At 59.8% G+C, this 20000-nt stretch overlaps 6 protein-coding genes across 6 annotated transcripts; all 6 read right to left on the bottom strand.

Moving 5' to 3' along the window:
- Positions 1-8: 8 nt before the first annotated feature.
- Positions 9-2120, bottom strand: LDBPK_350350 (hypothetical protein, conserved; the record flags this gene model as incomplete). Its single annotated transcript, XM_003864580.1, has 1 exon — positions 9-2120. The coding sequence occupies one exon, from the start codon at positions 2118-2120 to the stop codon at positions 9-11; it is 2112 nt and encodes a 703-aa protein (XP_003864628.1).
- A 732-nt stretch (positions 2121-2852) lies between these two features.
- Positions 2853-4346, bottom strand: LDBPK_350340 (hypothetical protein, conserved; the record flags this gene model as incomplete). The annotated part of the gene is made up of 1 exon (XM_003864579.1): positions 2853-4346. The coding sequence occupies one exon, from the start codon at positions 4344-4346 to the stop codon at positions 2853-2855; it is 1494 nt and encodes a 497-aa protein (XP_003864627.1).
- A 755-nt stretch (positions 4347-5101) lies between these two features.
- LDBPK_350330 (short chain dehydrogenase, putative) lies at positions 5102-6118 on the bottom strand (the record flags this gene model as incomplete). Its single annotated transcript, XM_003864578.1, has 1 exon — positions 5102-6118. One exon carries the CDS (start codon positions 6116-6118, stop codon positions 5102-5104), a length of 1017 nt encoding a protein of 338 aa, XP_003864626.1.
- A 3396-nt stretch (positions 6119-9514) lies between these two features.
- On the bottom strand, positions 9515-11095 carry LDBPK_350320 (serine palmitoyltransferase, putative; the record flags this gene model as incomplete). Its single annotated transcript, XM_003864577.1, has 1 exon — positions 9515-11095. One exon carries the CDS (start codon positions 11093-11095, stop codon positions 9515-9517), a length of 1581 nt encoding a protein of 526 aa, XP_003864625.1.
- A 1429-nt stretch (positions 11096-12524) lies between these two features.
- On the bottom strand, positions 12525-13808 carry LDBPK_350310 (hypothetical protein, conserved; the record flags this gene model as incomplete). The annotated part of the gene is made up of 1 exon (XM_003864576.1): positions 12525-13808. One exon carries the CDS (start codon positions 13806-13808, stop codon positions 12525-12527), a length of 1284 nt encoding a protein of 427 aa, XP_003864624.1.
- A 1190-nt stretch (positions 13809-14998) lies between these two features.
- On the bottom strand, positions 14999-15997 carry LDBPK_350300 (hypothetical protein, conserved; the record flags this gene model as incomplete). The annotated part of the gene is made up of 1 exon (XM_003864575.1): positions 14999-15997. The coding sequence occupies one exon, from the start codon at positions 15995-15997 to the stop codon at positions 14999-15001; it is 999 nt and encodes a 332-aa protein (XP_003864623.1).
- Between the last annotated feature and the right edge of the window lie 4003 nt (positions 15998-20000).

The following is a 20000-nucleotide window of genomic DNA, read 5'->3' as shown; positions in this document are numbered from 1 at the left end:
AACGCCGCTCACGGGACGGCGATACCTTTGGTGAAGTCGACCGCAAACATGTCGCCCATGCGAAGCTGCGCTGCATCCACAAACACGTCAATGTGATACTTGCCGGCTTTGCGCTTGAGGACAGGGCCATCCACGTGCACCCCGGTGGCCACCGAACCGTCGGCGTTGCGCCGCTCACGCTGCTTTACGAACAGAGGGTGGCGCTGGCCAAGGGAGAGGTGGATGCCCCACTGCCGCTCAAACGTAGTCACGTCGCTCACAACGTGGGCTGGTCCGACGTACGGGTTGAGGCCAATGCCCAACTCCCGCACATAGCACTCGCCTTCCACCTGGCGAACGAGGCTGAACAGGTCGAAGAACTCCTTGGGGGCACCGTCGCTGATGTACGTGACAACGCCTTTCTCTACCGTCATGGTGAACGGTGATGGGCGGCTCATCGTGACCTTCTTGAACACGTCAGGATACGCAAACACGTCGCACGTGCCACTGAGTTGCGAGAGGTCAAACGACTCGCTGATGACCTCGCCGATGGGAAAGGTGCCGCCGATGCTGTTGGAAATGCAGGAACCGGCAGGGACGCTGCGAGAGACGGCGCCGTCCTCGTCATCGGCGTTATCGTGCTGGGGCTTGTTCGGCTTCTGCCCCTTCGCCCTGAGCACTGCGAGGTACTCCTTCTTCTTCAGGCGGCCGTGCACCGGGGGGTTCGCAGTGGCGTCCTCCTCGTCCCTCTCGCTCTCGCCGTCTCCGCCACTCGATTCGCTGTACGCCGTCCGAAAGCGCTCACGGTGCCGCGCGACATCGTTGCGCTCCGGCGCGTAGGCTGCAGCATAGTACCCGGTGTTGGTCAAACAGTCCTCCATCCCGCCGCCGTAGGTGAGTACCTTGGCTGTGTCGCGGCATACAATCAAGAGCGGCATGCCAGGGCCTTCGATTGGTTCCCGTAAGACGGCTTCGACATCCGTGGCGGTGTCGTCAGCTGCCGTCGAAGATGCGCAGACGTTCAGTGCGCCAGTATTGAAGATAGACCAGAGCTCAGCACTCTGCAACGCGGCCGTTATGGAGGCCGGATACACTTGCGCTGCGCGTGCTGCGGCGCCGCCGGCACACCCAGAGCGGCGCCAGCTGTACAAGTCGATTGAGTCCGCGATGGCTTTCGCGAGGCACTGGGCATGCTCGGGCCGGAAAGCGCACGAGCGGGCGTAGCTGTACACTTGGTCGTCCTCCAGCGCCTCCTTGAAGTGGCCCTCGCCGGCCAAGCGATCCGCTCTCTGGCTCATGATACCCAGGTGGCAGTGCTCCGCAACACGAATGCCGAGGTCAAACAGGCTCAGACGAAGCCGATAGCGCCTCATCTCGTTCTGGAAAGCGTTCTCTTGCACCATGACGCACCCGAGGAGCTCTCGTGGCGGTCCGTGAAAAAGTACCTGCCATCGGGGTTGCTCGTCGGTGGCATCGCCCTTGACCGCCTCGCCTTTCGACGAGAGCAGTGGCCCCAGCAGCGGGCACAGAGCTTCGAACTCTTCTTTGAAGTACTCGGACGTCCAAACACTCGGCAGTGCGGTCGGAGGCGGCGGCGTTATTGATGCATCCCCAGCGGCAGCCTCTGTCTCATGCTGGTGGCATTGCTGTTGCAGTTGCCCGTCACCGCAGTGGCGAAAGAACCGTTGCAGCCGCTTCACATGGCTCAGGAAGTTGTCGCTGCAAAACGGCATGAGGGAGTAGGAGAGAGGAGCAGATTCATCCGCGGCGAACGACGGCGGCGAAACGCGTGGAGTGAAGCCTGCCGACCCGCTCGGCGTCTCTGCGCCGGGTTCCAGAGGGATGAACAGCTCGCCGTTATGGCTCTGAAGTGATTCCCTGTCGTCTGCCGTTCCCGGAAACGGCTCCGTCGGTGCCCTCAACACGCTGTCGCAGTTGCTCGTGACATATGCTGCGCCCTGCCGCCCGTACGCGCGCAGCACCTCCAGGTAACCCTCCGCGACAACCTTCTGCAGCACACACGGCACGCGATCCACCACGACCAGGACATGCGGCAGCGCGCCTTGGAAGGCGTGCAGGCGCAAGCTGCGAAAGAGCACTGTAGAGGCGCACGCGCGCGCGGCTTTGATCGTGGCAGACATAGTTAGTGTGGCTGCTTCACCCCTGTGCTGTTGTGTTCTCTGTTTTTTTTTACGTGAGCTGAGAAGGCTCGCTGATCTGCGCAAGGGTCACGCGATGCAGCAGACGAAACAGGGAGAGGAAAGACCACGGAGGGGGAGGAGGAGGACGTGGGTGTTGGAGAAACGAGTCTGCTCTCGTACAAGCGACAGGAACAGCGAAGCAGTGGATGAAAGCGGAAGGCAGCAAGGGAAAGGCGGAACAGGGTTGCAGCAATTAGGGCCACTCAGGGGCCCCCTCGAGGCGCGCCTGCAGAGCACGTGTTTATGTGTTTGGATATATCGATCCTTCTTGCTGATGCCTGTGAATCGAGATACATCTGGCGCCGATGGCACCGTCGTCCTTCCTTCACTCGTCCACATAATCCGTCGTATGCGTTGGCCGCCTCAACCTCTCTGACGGTGCTTAGCTTTCCCTCAAATCGCTGCGCGTGGGCTCTTGTCGCGTTCGCGTTGCTTGGGTAAAAGCAGCTCTCTGTGAAGTACGAACGGTGAGGCACACGAGCATGCGCGCCGGGGGGGGGGGGGAGGATCACCTGAAACGCAATGATCTCTCACCGCTCCCTCCTATCTTTACGAAGCTAAGGCAGCTGCGCTTAAGAATGCCCTCGTTCGTTCAACAATCACAGCCGTGCGTGTGCGCGTGCATGTGCGCCGTATCGTTAAGCTCTTCTCCCGCCCACCCACCCACCCCGTCTACCACAGTCGCCACCAGACAGGGTAGTGGTTGGCCAGGTCGTAGGGAAGACGATAATGCGCCGACAGCTCCTGCGCGCGGCGAAACAAGAGGCGGTGTGAGAGGTGCGGAGCGTCGGCCACGGCGCCGCTGTTCTTTGGCCCGCCGCGAGCCAGCACCACCTCGTTCGAGCTTGCCGGAACGGGAATACGGTACACGTTACGGCTGCCAAATACCTCGTTGCAGCGCTGCACAAACCGCTTGTCCGCCGCCGGAAGGTTGAAGGCGGCCACCCCGTGAGGGGAGAGGGAGCCGCGACACAGGCAAAGAAACTCGTGCGATGTAACGGTCGTATCGAGCTCGCTGCCGACAAACAGGTCCACGAACAGCAAGTCGAGTTGGCGCTGGCGCTTGGCGCTGGTAGCCCGCGCCGCGGCGGGGGTCGGCTGAACGGCATCATGGAAAACAGGAGTTCCGTGATGCGGAGCAGCAGATGCGCCTTCTCCACTCCCTGCTGATCTCCCAGACCCGGCTTGCAAAGGGCACCCTGTTCGGCAGTCGGCATCGCCAACGCGGTGCGACAGGTAGTCGACGGCGTCCTCCAGGTAGTAGTGCACTCCACCGCCCTCGCACCGCAACGCCACCGTGTTCAGCAGCTCTTTCATCCCAAGCTGCTCCACTGCTGCCTTGATGCACATCGGCTCGACATCCACCAAGTCACAGCGGTGCAGTCGGGGTGCGAAATACTGCTGGAGGAACAGCGGCAGCGATCCCCCGCCTACGCCGAGAACCGCAACGTTCAGCTGCGAGAGGGTGGCCGGCAGCAGCAGGAAGGCGCTCAAGAGCACACGCAGGTAGGGGGCACCAAGATAGGCCGGGTCGCTCTCACACGCCATGTGCAGCAGCGTGGACCGTGGGTTGCACCTGGAGAGAGATTGGTGGGTGGCCCCGTCAGCAAACTGCCGCAGCAGCGAGCGCGACTGCGCCGGCAATGCGGCGCTCGAGTCGTCGCTGGTCCGCGGGGTGGGCTCCAGGATCAGGGCAGCATACTTGGAGGTGCCCGGTGGCCAGTGCGCAGCTGCGATGAGCCTTGTGTCGGCTCCGCCATCTGAGTCTTTGGCATCCCGTACTACCAACCGGACTGGCTGGTCTGCTGCCGTTGTCTTGGTTAGATCAGCGTTGTCGACACGGTGCGTTTCATTGGAGAAGAGACCCGAAAGCCTGCGGAACCGCGCCAGGAGAGACAGCGCCGGCGCTGGAGCGTGGCCGTCGGTATCGGTCGCTACGGATACGTAAAAGCTGCGCACAACAACATCAAAGCCCTTGATTTTTTCGCACGGGTAGCGCGCCGACTCCTCCGTTTTGACCACAGTGGTGCTGTTGAACACAGGAACGGCGTTGCGCCTGGAGCGCATGAGATCCCAGAGGCCGCTGCCTAGGACGAGCGTGCCTCCACCGAAGAACGAAACTGTGCATACCTGCAACGATGGAATGCGGAAGAAGTACGTGGGCATCACAACCGACGATGATCACCCCCCTAGCCACGTACTGCTGCCAAGTGCGATGCACGCGCGTACGCGAATCCAGCCCGCAGACGTTGAAGTACGTCGCGGACGGTGCCAAGGCGATCTATGTATGTGAGGTGTGTAATCGAGTATGCGTGTACCGCAGCTGAGCTGAGAAGTAGCGGCTCACCGACTAGGCCGCGTGGCATTCACCGCGTTGTGCGCTTTCTTTTCGCCCCTAATACCGTGTATGCGTGCGTGTCGGTCATGCCGCTCACAGGGTCGACCGATGCACAGACACGTCGAAGCACGTCGGCAGACGAAAGCCCGACGGAGTAGGAGAGACACGCGAAGACTAGAAGAAAAAGGGACCAGGGCGACTGCTGCTTCGCGGAAAAGAAAACAGTGCAACGGCGGCGCGGCACGCTTGCACACCACCCTTGTGCGTGCGCCCCCCCTCCTCCCCCCTGCCAAACAAAGGGGGACTTCTCCTCTCTTTCCGCCGCCAAAAGACAGCAGCGATTTCGACATTCGCGCTGCCGCAAGCATCGCAGCGTGGGCGCTCCTCTTGTGGACACGCTCTCGTTAGCCGCGGTGCGCGCTGGCTTGCTCCTTTACTATTCTCCTGTTTCGCTTTCGATGGTGATCCCTAGGCGGGTTCAGCGGCAGCCTCTCTCCCTTCTTATATACCCCTCGCTGGCGACATGACGATGGATCGCCGAAGCAGTCAAACATGCCGACGCACACACAAAGAAGCATCTCTATCAGCGCGGCGACGGGGCTGACGACGCCTCCGACAGGCGCACCTTCTTCACAATGCTGTAGTGTATCTTAGAGAACACCGCCAGCCCTAGACGCAGCACGCCGCCGAGCAAAGACTGCGCTAACAGCGCTGCCACGCTAGTCGCCGGTTCCATGCCGGCAGAGCCGTAGCTGAGCAGCCTGCCATCCGACCCAAGCGTGATGTCGAACGAGTAGTCCGCGATGCCATCGACAATAGCCTGTGCCATTGCCTCCGCCGTGAACGGCTTTGCACCCCCGAACGACGAGATGGCGGCGCACTCGGGGCTCTTGACCTCGTTTTCGTGCGCGTACCCAGGTGTCGCCACGTCCGGCGGGCTTACAACCTGCACACGCACGCCGAGGCAACTGTTCTCCATGTCCAGACTGTGGGCAAAGGCACGCAGCCCAGCCTTGGTGGCACTGTACAAGGCGTATCCTGCAATCGGTGCCCGGGCCGCCATGCTGCTCGTCAGCACAACGCGGCCCTGATTAATCTCCAGCATCCCCGGCAGCACCTTCCACAGCACTGCCAGAGATCCAAAGTAGTTCACCTCCATCATCTGCCGAGCGTGCCTCATCGCGCTGTCCACAAAACGAGCTGGATGGGCAAAACCGGCGTTGCAGATGAGAAGGTTGATGGGGCGCCCGTCGCACTGTGCTTTGGCACGGGCAAGGCCGGTGGCGACGGAGGCTTCGTCCGCAACATCCATTACTACATATGACACACGCGTGCAGCTGCGGCATTCGTCGATGACTTTCTCAACCTGCTGCACTGCCTCTCGCAGCACAGACTCGCGGCGCGCTGCGAGGACAAGGAATGGCACTTTTTTGCGTGCAAGGCTTTTGGCAGTGGCGAGGCCAATGCCGACGCTGCCGCCAGTGATGAGTACTGTTGAGGACTCCCACTCCCACCTCGGAACGCGCTGCACTGTCCACAACGCAACCAGCACAAGCGATGTGCCGAGGACCGCGGCCACAGCAACAAACAAGGCCAGCATCGCACTGCGACCTCCTCGTCACGTGCGCCGAAGGCAAAAAACTATTGTGGATGGAAGAGCTGGTGATGCTGCACGCACGGCGGATACGAGAAACAAAGTGGGAATACAGAGAGACGACATGAGATGGTAAAGCCATCCGAGCGCCACCCCCATCCAAGCAGAGAGAGTCTACCAAGAGAAGGTGGCCGATGCGCCTGGTGTGGCAGTGCGCAGTGGTGCCGAAGGTGGTTCATTGCCGCCGCTGCGTTGAAGTACCGCGGAGGGAGGGGATAAGGCGGGTAGTACGACTCATTGCTCTCTCTCCCTCGCCTTTCTCCATTTCGAAGCAGCCTCCCTAGGCACATAGAAACACACACGCACGCACAGACGCCTCTGATGGGAAAAAAGATGCCCTTATTCTCACAGAACATGGCAACAGGTGTGACATGCGGAAGGCACGCGGATTTCACATGTGCGTGCCATGCAGTGCTGGTGCGCGGCTGTGTGCAAGTTTTTCGATGGTGAGCTTGCCCTGTCGTGTCAAGCGGAAAACCAAAGATGGATAGAGAAAAGCGAGCACAATACGAGCGACACATACACTCGTACACATCGAAAACAGCACGAGAGACGGAGATGGTGTAGGGCGGGCCACCGGACCCCACCTCTTTACACACACACGTACAGCAGACAATCGAAGAGGGCATTCTTCGTCAACGAGAGCTTGGTACAGAGAGGAAGAGGGAGAGGCAAGAGCTAAACCAGCGTGTAAAAATAGACGAACACATCACACGGCATGGGAATGAGCACAGTGAAAAATGGCGGCCCTCGGCCACGTCACAGTCGACTCACAGGGAGAGCTCGAGAATGCGAACTGCGAGAAAGTGATATGGGGAAGGTAGCGGTGAGACGGTGTGGCTAGGTTTCAGAGCAAAAGAAGCCTCGTGAACGCAAAACTGAACCCAAAAAAATGCAAACCAAAAGATGCACAAAAAAGGGGGAGGAGCCCAACGTTATCGTTGGGCAATGCATCCCTGTGCCTGCGGGCGCGTGTGTAACAAAGGGAGGGCGGCAGAGCCCACCAGCAGTTGTGGGGATGGGGGGAGGTCACAGAGGCGGTATCTCATGACCGATGTCTTTTCCTTCCGATCCGTGCACACTCTTCTTCTCGCGAACGCATATCTGTGGTACATAGCGAGGACGCACCTGAAACGAGCAACATCTTTCTCCTCTCTCTCCATTTGTTGCCTACGACGGAGGCACATCGAGTCGAAGAATGGCGGTGGGGCAGACGATGCAGCGGACTGGAAAGCCGATGCACAGGCCAACCGTCACCCCATGCGCACAAACATACACATAAGTGTAATGAGAATGGTCGGAAGCCAAAGGAAATCATGAAGATACAACGCAAGAAAAGAGAACCATGTCGACGACTGATGAGGTGCGCATGCACATGTGCTCGCCTCTGTACGTAACACCATTCTCTTGTGTGAATGTGACTAAGATCATTCACAGTGGTGGTGATGAGGTGTGGAGTCGAGTCTTTTCCATGACGTGGCCATCCACCATCGCTCAAAACAGAGAAGAGAAAGCTGCACATGGAGAGGAAGGCGCACAGGCGTCAATGAGCCGAGCGTGGGGGGGGGGTGGACACGGCCGCGTTTTGTGTGTGTGTGTGTATGTGTGTGTGCATGTGCAAATTGACAAGGCACATCGAACCATCGCACACGCGCTCGAATTCTCATGCCGTTTTTACGCACTCTTTTGTGTGCCTCCTTACAGGAAGAAAAGAAATATACAGTCGCGGCGGTTTCTCCTCGCACATTCTGCACCGCTTTGTTAGCGACGTGAGAACGACAACACCTAAAGGACAACGTCAACACGCCGGAGAGCGACGACGGTACTCGTGCGTATTTTAATGTCGACCACACGTCGAAATTTGTGCGAGTGTGTGTGTGGGGGTGGAGGGGGGGGTCCTTCGCCCTCTCCCACACTTTTTCTCTCGCCAGCTCTCGTTCTTTTACGGCACTGACGCACCAAAGAAGTGAAAGGGGTTAGGGAAGCGGGCAAGCAGCAAGGGTGGTTAGCAGTGCGCCCTTTGTTTTTTGGGGGAGGGGGATGGTTGAAATCGTTCCATAGATGAAGGAGAGACACATACTCACGCACGCACATGTGCACGTCCACCCGTCGCCACACACGCCGATACATACGTAAAATACAGAAGACAACACACACAAGGGCGCACATAGAAAAGGAGCGCATGCAACATCCAGTAGCGGAACAAGAAAGGGAGCGGAAGAAACGAAAAAAAAAAAGAGGGCGTGCTAAAGTATGTGGAGGGAAGGCGCTGTGTTTGTGAGAGAAAGGGGCAACAGTCGTGAGAGTGTCGGTACCAGGGGCGGTTAAAACATGCATGCCCTTGGTGGTGTTACCACAGCCGTTGCGGCTGCCCCGAGTCAAGTCCGAGCGTTGTTGTCGATTTGATTCTCTCGATGATGAGCTGATAAATCCATGATGCGAGAGTGGGAAGCGCGGGGCAGAGATGCGGGAGAGATAAAAAGCAACACGCACGAGCGAGTGCTCGCTATCGCTTTCTCCGCCTCTGCTTTCCCTGTTCCTCACGCTTGATTACAAACACACACGCACAGCACATACATAAAAACTAACACATCCACACTCATGCTCGCGGCGGGGAGAGATGGAAGGGGCAGAGAGCCGGCATGCGCACCTGCACCGGTGCGTACACACGCAGCGAGTAAAAACTAAACGGGAACAAAAGCGAAGAAAATCGCAATGTTATGCATCTATTGTGGGCTTTAAATGCGAAATAGATGTGTGGCATGCGACGTCTCTGCAGTTGAGCGCAGAAACATGTATGCACGCGCAGCATGTGTGTGTGTGTGTGTGTGTGTGTGTGTGAGAGCGCGCGAAGGGAGGAACTACACTGGTTATGATACACTCTTGGTTCTGCACATGCGAGCGCCTGCACACTATGCATCTGCACCAATGTCTGCCTGTACGCGTATGCGTACTGGTGTATGTATCACCACACAAGAGGAGAGAACACCCACCTGAGCGAAAGCCCATCCTTTCTCTCTTTTCAAGTACTTCTCTGCAAGTGAGGGAGGGTGGAAGTCACGGTGACTCGGCATGTCTTCTTCATTTTCGCGCCTCCTCTCTCCCTCGTGCAAGACATTCGTTGTGCGCGCTCTCACGCCTGAAAGGTCCACGTCGGCGCGTGGGTGCCGGTCAAAAGTCGGGCGCGGAAACGGGTGAGGGAGTCGTTGGATCGTATCTGTACCCTTCCTTTCGCGCGCACACGCGTGAACACAAAGTGAGAAGCACTCCATCACAGATAATGACTACTTGTGCGTGTACGATGCTGAACAGTGTGCCCTCGGTTGTCGCTCAGCCCGCTTCTTACCGCAGCGGGTTCGTGCTGTCTTCCATGCAGACGTAGCCCTTGAGTTCCCTTATCACATCAAGGGTGCGCTGCAGGTCCTCGCGCGTGTGGCAGGCCGAGACGCAAAAGCGCACGCGGCCCTGCAGGAGCGGCGTCGCCGGGTAGCCGACGACGACGATAGCGACACCGCGCTCGAGGCACAGGCGGGAGAGGGCGCTAAGCCTGCCAATACTGTAGCACATCACCGGCACCACCGGGCTGCTGTCATCGCCGAGCACCACGAGGCCCAGGTCCATCAGTCCGCGACGAAAAAACGTCGAGTTATCTTTGAGCTGACGGATGCGCTTCTCGCCGAGGTCCGTACCGTCCTTGCCGAGCAGCACGTGCAGCACCGACAGCACCTGCTGCGCGCAAGGCGGTGCCAGAGGGTCGCAGTGCAGGGCGATGGAGCTATGCTGGCGGAGGTAGCGAACGAGCGGCTTGTCGGCTGCGATGTAGCCGCCGATGGAGCCGAAGCTCTTAGTGAAGGTACCCATGAGCACGTCAACGTCCTCGGGGTCGACGCCGGTGTGCTCGCACACACCGCGACCAGTGCGGCCAATAGCGCCAATGGAGTGAGCCTCGTCCACGAAGAGCAGAGCCTTGTACTTCTTCTTCAGCTCCACAAACTTCTTGAGATTGACGATCTCGCCCTCCATGCTGTAGATGCCCTCAATGATGATGACGATGCGCTTGTACGGCTTGTACTCGCCGCATGGGTCCTGGCCGAGCACTACGCCCTCGCGCAGGCACTTCTCCACCTGACCAAAGTGGTCGTGCTGGAAGACCTTTACCTTTGCGCCAGACGAGCGCACGCCGTTGACGAGCGAGGAGTGGTTGAGGCTGTCAGAGAGCACCAGCGTCTCCTTGCCGAAGAGGGTGGGGAGGCCGCGGAAGTTCGTGGCGAAGCCCATGCCGCACACAATGGCATCCTCCTTTCCGAGGAACTCGGCGAACTCGCGCTCGAGGCAAGACACGAGGGCGCTCTGGCCCAACTCCTGCGGCGCGCTGCATGAGGCGAGGCCGTAGTCGTCGATCGAATCTAGTACCTCGTGCGTGATGCTCTGCGTGTCCTCGGCGAAGCCGAGGTAGTTGTACGAGCCCATGTTCACCGCGGGCACGATGCGGCCGCTGTACTCGAACGTTTGGTTGTTGTCCTTCGACACGCGCTCCATCAGTCCAATCACACGCGAAGGGCGAGAGTCGATGGGGCGCATGAAGCAGTCGCGGACGCGGCGGTAAAAGCGGCGGTTCCAGTAGTGGTCGAAGTCCTTCACAATGGGGGCGTAGCCGGGGCGCACGTGGCTCTCATCGTTCGGAAAGAACTGGCGATAGCTCTCACGCACGCGCGCGAAGAAGAAGAGCAGTGCGAGAGTGACGTAGGCCGACACCTTAGTGCGCAGAGAGATAGGATGTTCGAACGGCTCCGTGGCGGTGAGCACCTCGTGCGTTCCCTCCCTCGTGTCGGCCGGGGACTTGGAGAGCACCTGCGACTTGTTGTCCACCGCATCAGACGCCTCTTGCAAGGCAATCTCGCGCTTCAGCGCAGCCTCGCTCATTGGCGTGGACGCCGCTTGCAGAGAATCGTGAATCATTGCTGCTGTCGACATCGTTACTGCTTTTTGTATGTGCTTCTCCTGTATGCTGCTGCTCACTTGCTTGACTCTCCCAAAGACACACGAGGGAAAAGCGCGTTTATGCAGCGGAGGCAAGAAGAGGGAATAAGAAGGGCGAGTTGTGAGCCTCTGCGTGTGTAGGGGTGTGGGGAGGGGTGGTGCTTGATAATAAGATATGCGATGTGTGAGGTACTATATCCGTCTTGGGTGCCCGGTACCTCGCCTGCAGGGAGAGACCAGTGCAACCCGGGGCTGGAGGGAGAGAGGGGGATGTAAAATGGCACGCGTTTCTCCGTCGTGAAGAAAAGCAAAGGGGGGAAGCTCGCGTTTTGCTGTCTAAGAGGGAAAGGGTGTGACACTATGACACACACACGCATACAGGAAAAACGGCAGTAGTGCAGGAGGGGGAGAGGGGACGGGGGCGACGTACAACGACCAATTCAGATGGGGAGAAAAGCGCACCGGAAGCCACAGAAACAAAAAGGACGAAAGAGATGTGGTGAGGGCTGAGAAAAAGGGGGAGGAGGAAACAACCAACAAAAAAGGGGGAAGAAGAGAAGGCAGCTACGAAGACACAGAGAGGAAGAAGAGGCGGTGGGCCACAAGGAGGGGTGGGAGGGGCTGAGTACACGAAACAACTCAAGTCGTGTCCTTTTTTGCCTCTTTTGTGGCGATGCGCTCGTATTCACAGAATGGAGCTGGGAAAGGAAATGAGAAAAGAAATGGAAGAAAGGGGCTATGACGATGTTGGTCAACTCTGCAGGTGTGCGTGTGATGGGGGGAGGGGGAGAGGGTTAGGTGAACAGCCGCAAAGGTGAAGAGCAAGTGGCGCGGAAGAAGTCCCCCTTGAGGGGGCATGCATTGTCGAGAATCATTGCTTGCCATCGGCCGAAGCCGCAGCCTTTCTCACTCACATGGGGAGGGGGGAGAAGGTAGGGGAAGGAGACACACGCACATTCACATACTCACAGCGAACCGTAGATCAAAGTCTTGTATCATTCTTTCTTTTTGTGTCGTTAGGGAGGTTTTGCTTTTCGGTGCACACGCGCATTGCAAGCGGCTTAAACAAAAACCCGCGGCAGCATGCCCCCGCCGCAACGGCCGACACGCACGCAAACACTCAAGAAGAGCGGAAAAAAAAAAACGTCAGCACTGGATAGGGCAAAGCCGAGAAAAAGGCCCAGGAAGAGAGTGACCACAGCATGCACCATCCCGTACATGAGTGCACACACACACACACTTTGCTTCCTTCTATACGCAAATCATGCCACCCGCGGTGACACGGAGCAGCAGCCGCAGGCCTCCCTCCTCCGCCCTGCGCCACTAGCTCGGTGCGCCCCGATCATCTGTGCCATGGTGCGCTCCTCCATTGTTAGGACTTAACAACTCGGCCGCCGTCTGCGCTGTACGTCGTTCGCTTTCGCTCCTCTTCGACAGCCGCCTGCTTCTTTGCGAGTGCGCTAAAGTTCACACCGGGGCTCCACTCAGTGTTCAGGCGATCGCGCGCCCACCGGACGAGCATGTCATCGATGCAGCCGCAGAACCCTACTGGCCGACCGGAGCGACAGCGGCACAGCTCCATCTTAATCTCCCCCTCAGCGGCCGATGCACCAGAGCTGGTGGTGGCTGCGTCCTCCTTTGATTCCTTCTCGGCCGTGGGTTTGCTCTCTCGCTCCGGGGCGGCCCAGCTCTTCGCAGCCTCGGCGAAGTAGCTCGGCGGTGGGCACTTTGGCGGCTCCTGCAGCGCCAACATGGGCATCGAGTATTCCGCGTACTGTGTGCCGACGCAGCTGTCAGCCGGGAGAATGCCGAAGCCATCTGGCACGTACAGTGGCGCGCCTTTCGCCAGAAGCCACTGCACCGTCAAGGTGCTCTCTACCGCCATGGCAGCGTGCAGAGGGGTGCGGCCCCAGCGGTCGTACACGTGAATGCTGCCTCCGCAGCTGCACAGCAGCTCCAGGATCTCGACCTGCTCCGCCAGCACCGCCATGAAAACTGGGCTGTACCCATGGAACATGTCACCCGGCGCCGGCGACTCGTCTCGAAGAAACGACATGTTGTTCGGGTTGGCGCCGGCCTTGAGGCACTTGGCGCAAAGCTCCTTGTGGCCTGTGATTACGGACAGAAGAAGGTACGTCGCCCCCTCGCGCGAGCCCGTCAGTACGCTGTTGTGCAATTCCGGGCAGCGCTGGTCGAAGAAGGCGCTCACAAACGGCAGCGCCACAGATATCTCTCGCGCGCCTTTCGCCGCTGGGGTCGCGCCACTCTTCTTGACGTCCTCGCCGTTAAGCAACTTGTCGAATGACTTCAGAACATTCTCCTCCTGCGCCGCGGTGAGCTGCACTTGATGCTTGCTGCGGCGGATGCCGTCGAAGGCGCTAAAGGGAATGGGGATTGACATGGAGAAGTTGCGGATGTGGCGGCGGTCGGCGTAGTCGTACGAGCAGAACGGGTCCAGCACCATGCCCCCCTTGTCAAGTCGCTTCGTCAGTCGCTCCAGTAGCCCAGGCGTGAAGTTGAGCTCGCCGGTGGCGGCCGCATTCTGCGAAAGATACAGCGCCGTGGCGGTGTCGTCCTCAAGGGCACTGAGGCCGCCGCTCTGCTGCAGCGCCTGGTAGACGGCCAACGCCTGCGCGTTGGTATACTTGCGCTGCATGGAAGAGGGGGGCACAAGGTGCGCGCGCACACCAAGTGTGTGTATCTCTGTATGTTTGTATGGATTCGCAAGGGGTGGAATGGATGGAAGAAGGGGACAAGAAAACAACCACGGCACCCGTCGTCAGAGCGCACGGTGATTGGGGGAGGACGAGGGGTCCCGTGTATCTTTTCCCTTTCTTTCTGTTCGAACTGCTTGACAACCGCAAAGTAATAGGCAATTGTGAAGAGAAAAGTGGTGACGAAAGGTCAGAGATGCGGGGTGAGAGGGGGTAGAGAAACGGCATAAAAAAACGAATAGCTGTGCCGGTGTGTGGCACGCAGACGCCAGCTTAAGACGCATGCAAGTCGCCAGAGACATGCCTCCCTCTGTATCTCCCGTGGGAGTCTGTGCTGTGTCGCGGGGGGGAGGGAGATGCCTTTCAGCACGGCATCACCGTGGCGCATGTACTCAATGCGTCCAGCAGCGGGCTTGGTGTCGCGGCGCTCGCCAGAGTCCTCCTCAACGCTATGCGCCACCGCAACCCCACCGCGCTCTCTCTCAAGCTGGGAGGGGGGAGAAAAAGAGGAAAGGTTCAACGGCGCTCAAACTTGTAAGAGTGTTGCGTAGCGTGTGCGGGGAGACTTTCCGTTCCGATGTGCTTTTTTTGTTGGCTTATCGAGTGCACAGCAGACGTGCACACGCCTTGTCGCACAAGATGATGCAGAAAAGAGGCAGCAAAGAGGAGACGGGCGTAGCGGAGGGGAGGCCGCCGGGAGAAGGGGAGAGGCGGCCGCGGCGCGGAAACACAACAACACTCATATCAAAAGATTCCGCTGCGGGAGGTGGGAGTTGGCGGGTGAAAGGAAACCGAAGGGAGAGAGCAGCCAAATAAGCATAGCGGCAGGCACAGAAAGGCGCAGAACACTTAGGCACAGCCGCAGAGACGAGTGCGATGGGTAGCCTGCGCCGTTCACCGCTGCCCCTCTCAATCCCTCTAAATACAGGCGTGCAAGTGTGCTCGCTGCTTACCTCTCCCGCCTCTACCCTCTAGATCCCTCTGCTTGTTTTCCGACTTCATCGACGCCTTTTTGTAAAACCGACCGCCCCCGTCTCCCGTTGCCTCTGCGCCGATGCTTAACGCTTGGCAGCGGGGTTGTGGAGAGCTTGGCGCGCACGTGCCAGTAAAGCTGCACTCTAACCCTACATCTCTACTTCTGGGAACGGCGCATAAGCTCGTTCTTCAGCTCGCCGTAGCGGTGGTACTCTGCCGTGAAGCCTTGGCGGTCATGCCGGCCTGGGCGCACGCCGTTGTACTTCTCGAAGTCGCTTTCGAAGCGGTGCAGTACCTGCTTCAAGCGGCGCTTCTCCGTCTGCAACGCGTCCTCAGCCATCTTCGACACGTCCTCCGTGCCCAGCGGCACCCGCTCAATGCGCTTAATCCAGTCAGCGCCGCTGCTAGCCATTCCAGGCGCTGCGGCGCCGCTCGACGCTGCGCGAGCCTCGCCGCCAGCAGCGGCGGCTGAGCCCGGCAGCGCTTTGGTAAAGCCTGCAGTAGTGTCCTTGGCACCTGATGTGCTCAGTCGAGTGCTCTCCGACCTGGCCCCACCAACTGCAGAAGCTGGCGCCGACGATGCACCCGCAGCATGTGCAGCGACGCTTTGCGACACATCCCGGCTGCCTGTAGCGGACGTTTCCGCTGTTGCTCCGTGCGTGCCCGGAGAGGGCTCCACCCCCAGCACCTTCATCTTGGTGGCGCGGTAGAGTTCATAGATGGAGCGCAACGAGGCCTTCTGGTCCGGGTAGACTTCTGTCTGCCCTGTTGCATCTCGCACCGTTGCCTCCCACTCGTGGATGCGCTGTTTCATGTCCTTCTTGAACTGCTTGCTCTGCTCGCCCGTCATGCGTGAAATAGAGGTAGGGAAGTTGGGGTCCCCGGACTCTTTAGCGAGCTGCAACGAAGCCGCCTCGCCGCGGTACTCCGCCAGCAGCTGAGATCCCAGAAAATCAGGGGATGGTGCGCGTGCGCCATACGTCTGCTCCACGCGCTTTCGCTGCTCCTGCTGAAGCGTGTTAACGCTGTCGATAGACGACTTTGGGTACACCCTGAAGTCATCGCTGACTGTATGTGTCTGGGAGAAACTCACGTCGTCGATCACCTGCGACACGATCTGCGAGAGTGGATCGGCGACCATCGTGGTGGCGGGCATTCGTGAGGAACAATAAACTCGCTCAGCGCCGGCCTGCTTGAGGGTAAGAGTGGAAGAGAGTTAGAATGAGCTTCACAGCCGTTCTCGAGTGGGGCGAGGCGCAAAGGCAGCCCTTCACAGTGAAGATGAGACGAGGTGTTCGCGTCTTTGACAACACACGTGGCGCTACGTGGGAGCCACACAATCCGCCGGACGGCTAACAAAAGACGGCAAAGACGTATGGGAAAAACAATAACGCGAGCCCGCTGCCACAGCCCACGTGTGTGGAGAGCCATGGCACGCCATACACACGTGTGCAAGCGCAAGCACCCACCCAGGTCAGCACAGCAGTATCGCATAAGGATAAGAGATTCAGAGAGGGAAAGGAGAAGTGAAGAGAAGCTGGCAACGCATGCACGCGCACACAGTGCGGTGTACATGAGCAACGCGGGGAACGATGCTTAAGTCCTTTGCCGGACTCCGGTAACATCACAAAGGCGCAGGCGCTCCTGATCATTACACAACGACGCGGCCACGCGAGCTCCACGCGTGCACGCGTGCACGCGCGCCCTTAGCACCATCGCAAGCCCCCGAAGACTCGCCCCAACCTTACTATCAAACTCTAGCAGCAATCGTGTTAGGCAATATGCGTGAGACCAAACGAGTAACAGCTTACGCACGCACGCACGCGAGGGAGAGGGCGAAAGGGGAGAAGGAGGGGCATCGCTCACGCCGCCCTGCCTCCCACTCGCGCCGACAACAACGGCACCACTCGGCACAGACACGCGACAATACACGAAGGGGCAACGCACGTACAAGAACACACGACGGTGATCGAACGCACCCCCCCCTTTACAGCCGTCACAACAGGCCGCTAGCCTTGAGGCTGGCGAAGCGCACCTTCTCTGTCACCATGCGCAAGAGCAACGGGTGAGGAGCGAGGTGCGGTGCAATACCTGTCGTGGCTAAGCATGTCATGTGCTCCACCAGCCGTGGCAAACCGTCTACCCCCAGCTGGTCCACCTGATAAAGAACCCCGCCCGTCTCCTCCCGCCATCCAAGGGCACTCATCGATAGCAGGTCGACATCATCGACCCGCTGCACCTCACCGCGGGTTAGCAGCTCGCAGGCCACGTTCAGCACAGCCGCGCGAAGTCGGTCGCCCACCTGCGCCAGCGTCGTGTGGCGGACGTACGCGTTCAGCACCGCCTCCCGAAGCAGCGGAGCGGCGGAGACTGCTTCGTTAGTTGCCACAGCGGAATCGTAGAAACCTCCACGTGCACCTCTCGCTCCTAGCAGCCCTTCACGGGCCATGGACCGCATGCAGCTTTCCAGCTCGTGCACAGGGGCTACGGCGGCTCGAGCCGCCACATCGCTGGCCGCCGCGGTGCGCGTCCGCTCTGCGGCGGCCATGGAAGCGACGGCAACGGTGCCATAGGCGTCCATAAGCCGGAAGGGTCCCAAGCACAGACCCAGCTGGTCCTTGGCCGCGGATTCGACAGCCATGGCATCAGGCAGCGAGCGCGCTACCAACACCGCCTCCTGACACAGTGCTAGCAGAAGCCGCTGCGGCGCCGCGCCGGCGGCGACGACGTGAGGTGCTCCGCGGCGCTTGAGGTATGTCAAGGCTGCCAACAACGTGTCTTGCTGAAGATCTGTCGGCCACTTCGGCGAAGCGTACAGGCGCACCTGCTGCACGGAGGCATGCCCCATTTCGCAAAACGCAGACGCGGAGGAGATGACAGCAGCGCAAGGCAGGCGTTGAAGAATCGGCTGCGCAGTGGTAGCGTCTCCGATTAATACGACGTTCAGATAGGGCAAGCGAGCCCGCTGCGCGGCGGTGCCAGCGAGGTGCGTCTCCACCAAATCCAACGTGTCCATCACAGCCTTGTCAGAGCAGTCAAGCAGCACGGCCGCTCCAGCGGACTCTTCTGTGGCAGTCAGTGCTTGCATTTTATTCATCCACAGCGAACGCTGCACGTGCGGGAAGGTGAGGAAGCGGTGGTGTGGCAGAGGAGGCAGCAAGCATCGCAGAGACCTCGAGTGTACCTGTACAGCATGAGCGGCGCCTCTGCAGGGGGGTTTTGTCAGAAGTGGCTGAACCCCGGTGGTGCTTTCAGCATCTCCGCGTGCAGCGCCCCCTTCTGTGGATGAGGGATTCCGGCTAAGAGCCCCCATTGCGTATGTGTACCAACCATCTGCGATGTCTGCGGACATGGCGCCGACTGCCTTGTGACGCACCGCAGCGTCATGAAAGCCACGACTCCACATTAGCATCTCCACGGCCCACCGACGCTGCGCAGGTGACTGGCACACGTGCTCGAGAATGAGCTGCTCAAGCAGTAGCCACCACTGCTTCGCTTTACTCTTGTCCGTAGCGTCACCGACAGCGTCAGGGATACTCAGCAAACCAATATCAGCCAGGCTGCTCACGTCATATGTGTGCAGCACAGGCACCCATTTCACCGTGTGAACTGACCCGCAGAGACGTTGCAGGGAGGCCACCGTAGTGGTCGAGGGAAAAATGCCCACGCGGCTCAGCGGGAACCCCACAGAGACGGTGGCAACGGGCGACGAGGACGACTCCGCCGCTGCTGCCGTCTTGTCGCCGCTGTCACACGCCGCGGCTCGCAGAGAGAGCAGCCGCCGCACCGGGCACGCAAAAAAAACCTCCGCGCCAAAGTCGAGCACCGACCCGCTGCTGGCCGCTGCTGCAAAACGCACAAGTGACCCAAATCGTGCCACAAGGTGGTGGAAGCGCTTCATCACCGCCTCCTTGGCCGCCACATAGCTGACACGCTGCGACAACGGCAGCTCCGCCGGGCTCTGCGTCGATGCGAAGAAGGGGCAATGCGGCAAGGTGCACCACGTAACGGTGATGTCTGGCGCTGCCTTCACTCTCGCGTCGGCCCTGCCTGCGGCTCGGGCGGCCACAGCTGCGTCGCAGTGCACCTCCACCGCGTCCAATGCACCTGCAACAGCTTGCACGCAGGCCATTGGGCTTGACGGCGGCTCTCGCAGCTGCACCGTAATCGCGTATAGTTGAGGTGTGAAAGAAGTCGACACTACAAGGCACACATCGCTGTTGTCCGCGATTGGAGGGCGCGGTGGCGGCGTGGCGCCCTTCTCACAGCCTTCGGCCTCTGCACCGCACCACACCTCTCCAGGCAAGCGCTCCACTGTGGCGGCCTCTAGCTCTCCTGCAAGTGCAGAGGACGGCGGTGCGGAGTCTTCAGGCGCCGTGGAGGCCTCACCTCGAGAAAAGTCACTAGCAGTCGATCCTGAGGTGGTGCTCTCGGCGACCCTACTGCCCTCATCACCCCCCAGCTCAGCTGGGATTTCATGTCGATCGATGCTGCAGGAGATGGACGCCGGAAGTGGCTGTAGCCGCCCTTCTCGCTTAGCCCACCCCCAATCCCCGGAAGCCGCGCCTTCAAGCTCGGACGAATCAGTGTGCGGTTCCGTGTCCCCACAAAGAGCACGCGGCTCCCGTTTTTCCGCCTGCGGCTGCTGGGCTTTAGAGGACGCCTTCAGAGGGCGCTCTGCTCTACTCTGTCGTACGGCCGCCTCGACGCGTGTCGAGAGCGAGGGTCGAAGAGCCTCGAAAAGCCTCCCCTCCCCCGCCTCGCTGTCCACGTCGCCCACCGCACTTATGGAGGGAGGCGCGATGGTAGCGTGTACCGGCGGCGCAGACGGTGGAATTGATGGTGCTGGAGGTGCGGCTGATGGAGACGGCGCCGGTGGCGGTGAGGGAGGAGGGGAAGACACAGCAGGGCCTTTGGCATCAGCTCGGCGAGGGAGCTGCTTCCGGGACGGTGCGCATGCCACCGTGTGTGTCGCACCAGCCTCATGAAGTACTGCGGTTCGAGGGCGCGAAACGCCACTCGAAGACATCCTCTGTTCAGCAGCATAACTTCCACCCGCAACGCTTCCCTTTCGTGACTGCACCTTCCAGGAAGCATCGGAAGAAGCGGGTGCAGTAGGTGCAGCTTTCGGTGCAGCGGGTGCAGCTTTCGGTGCAGCG

The sequence above is a fragment of the Leishmania donovani genome, chromosome 35, assembly GCF_000227135.1.
Source record: "Leishmania donovani BPK282A1 complete genome, chromosome 35".
Classification (NCBI taxonomy): domain Eukaryota; phylum Euglenozoa; class Kinetoplastea; order Trypanosomatida; family Trypanosomatidae; genus Leishmania; species Leishmania donovani.
This window is presented reverse-complemented; position numbering and strand designations above follow the sequence as displayed.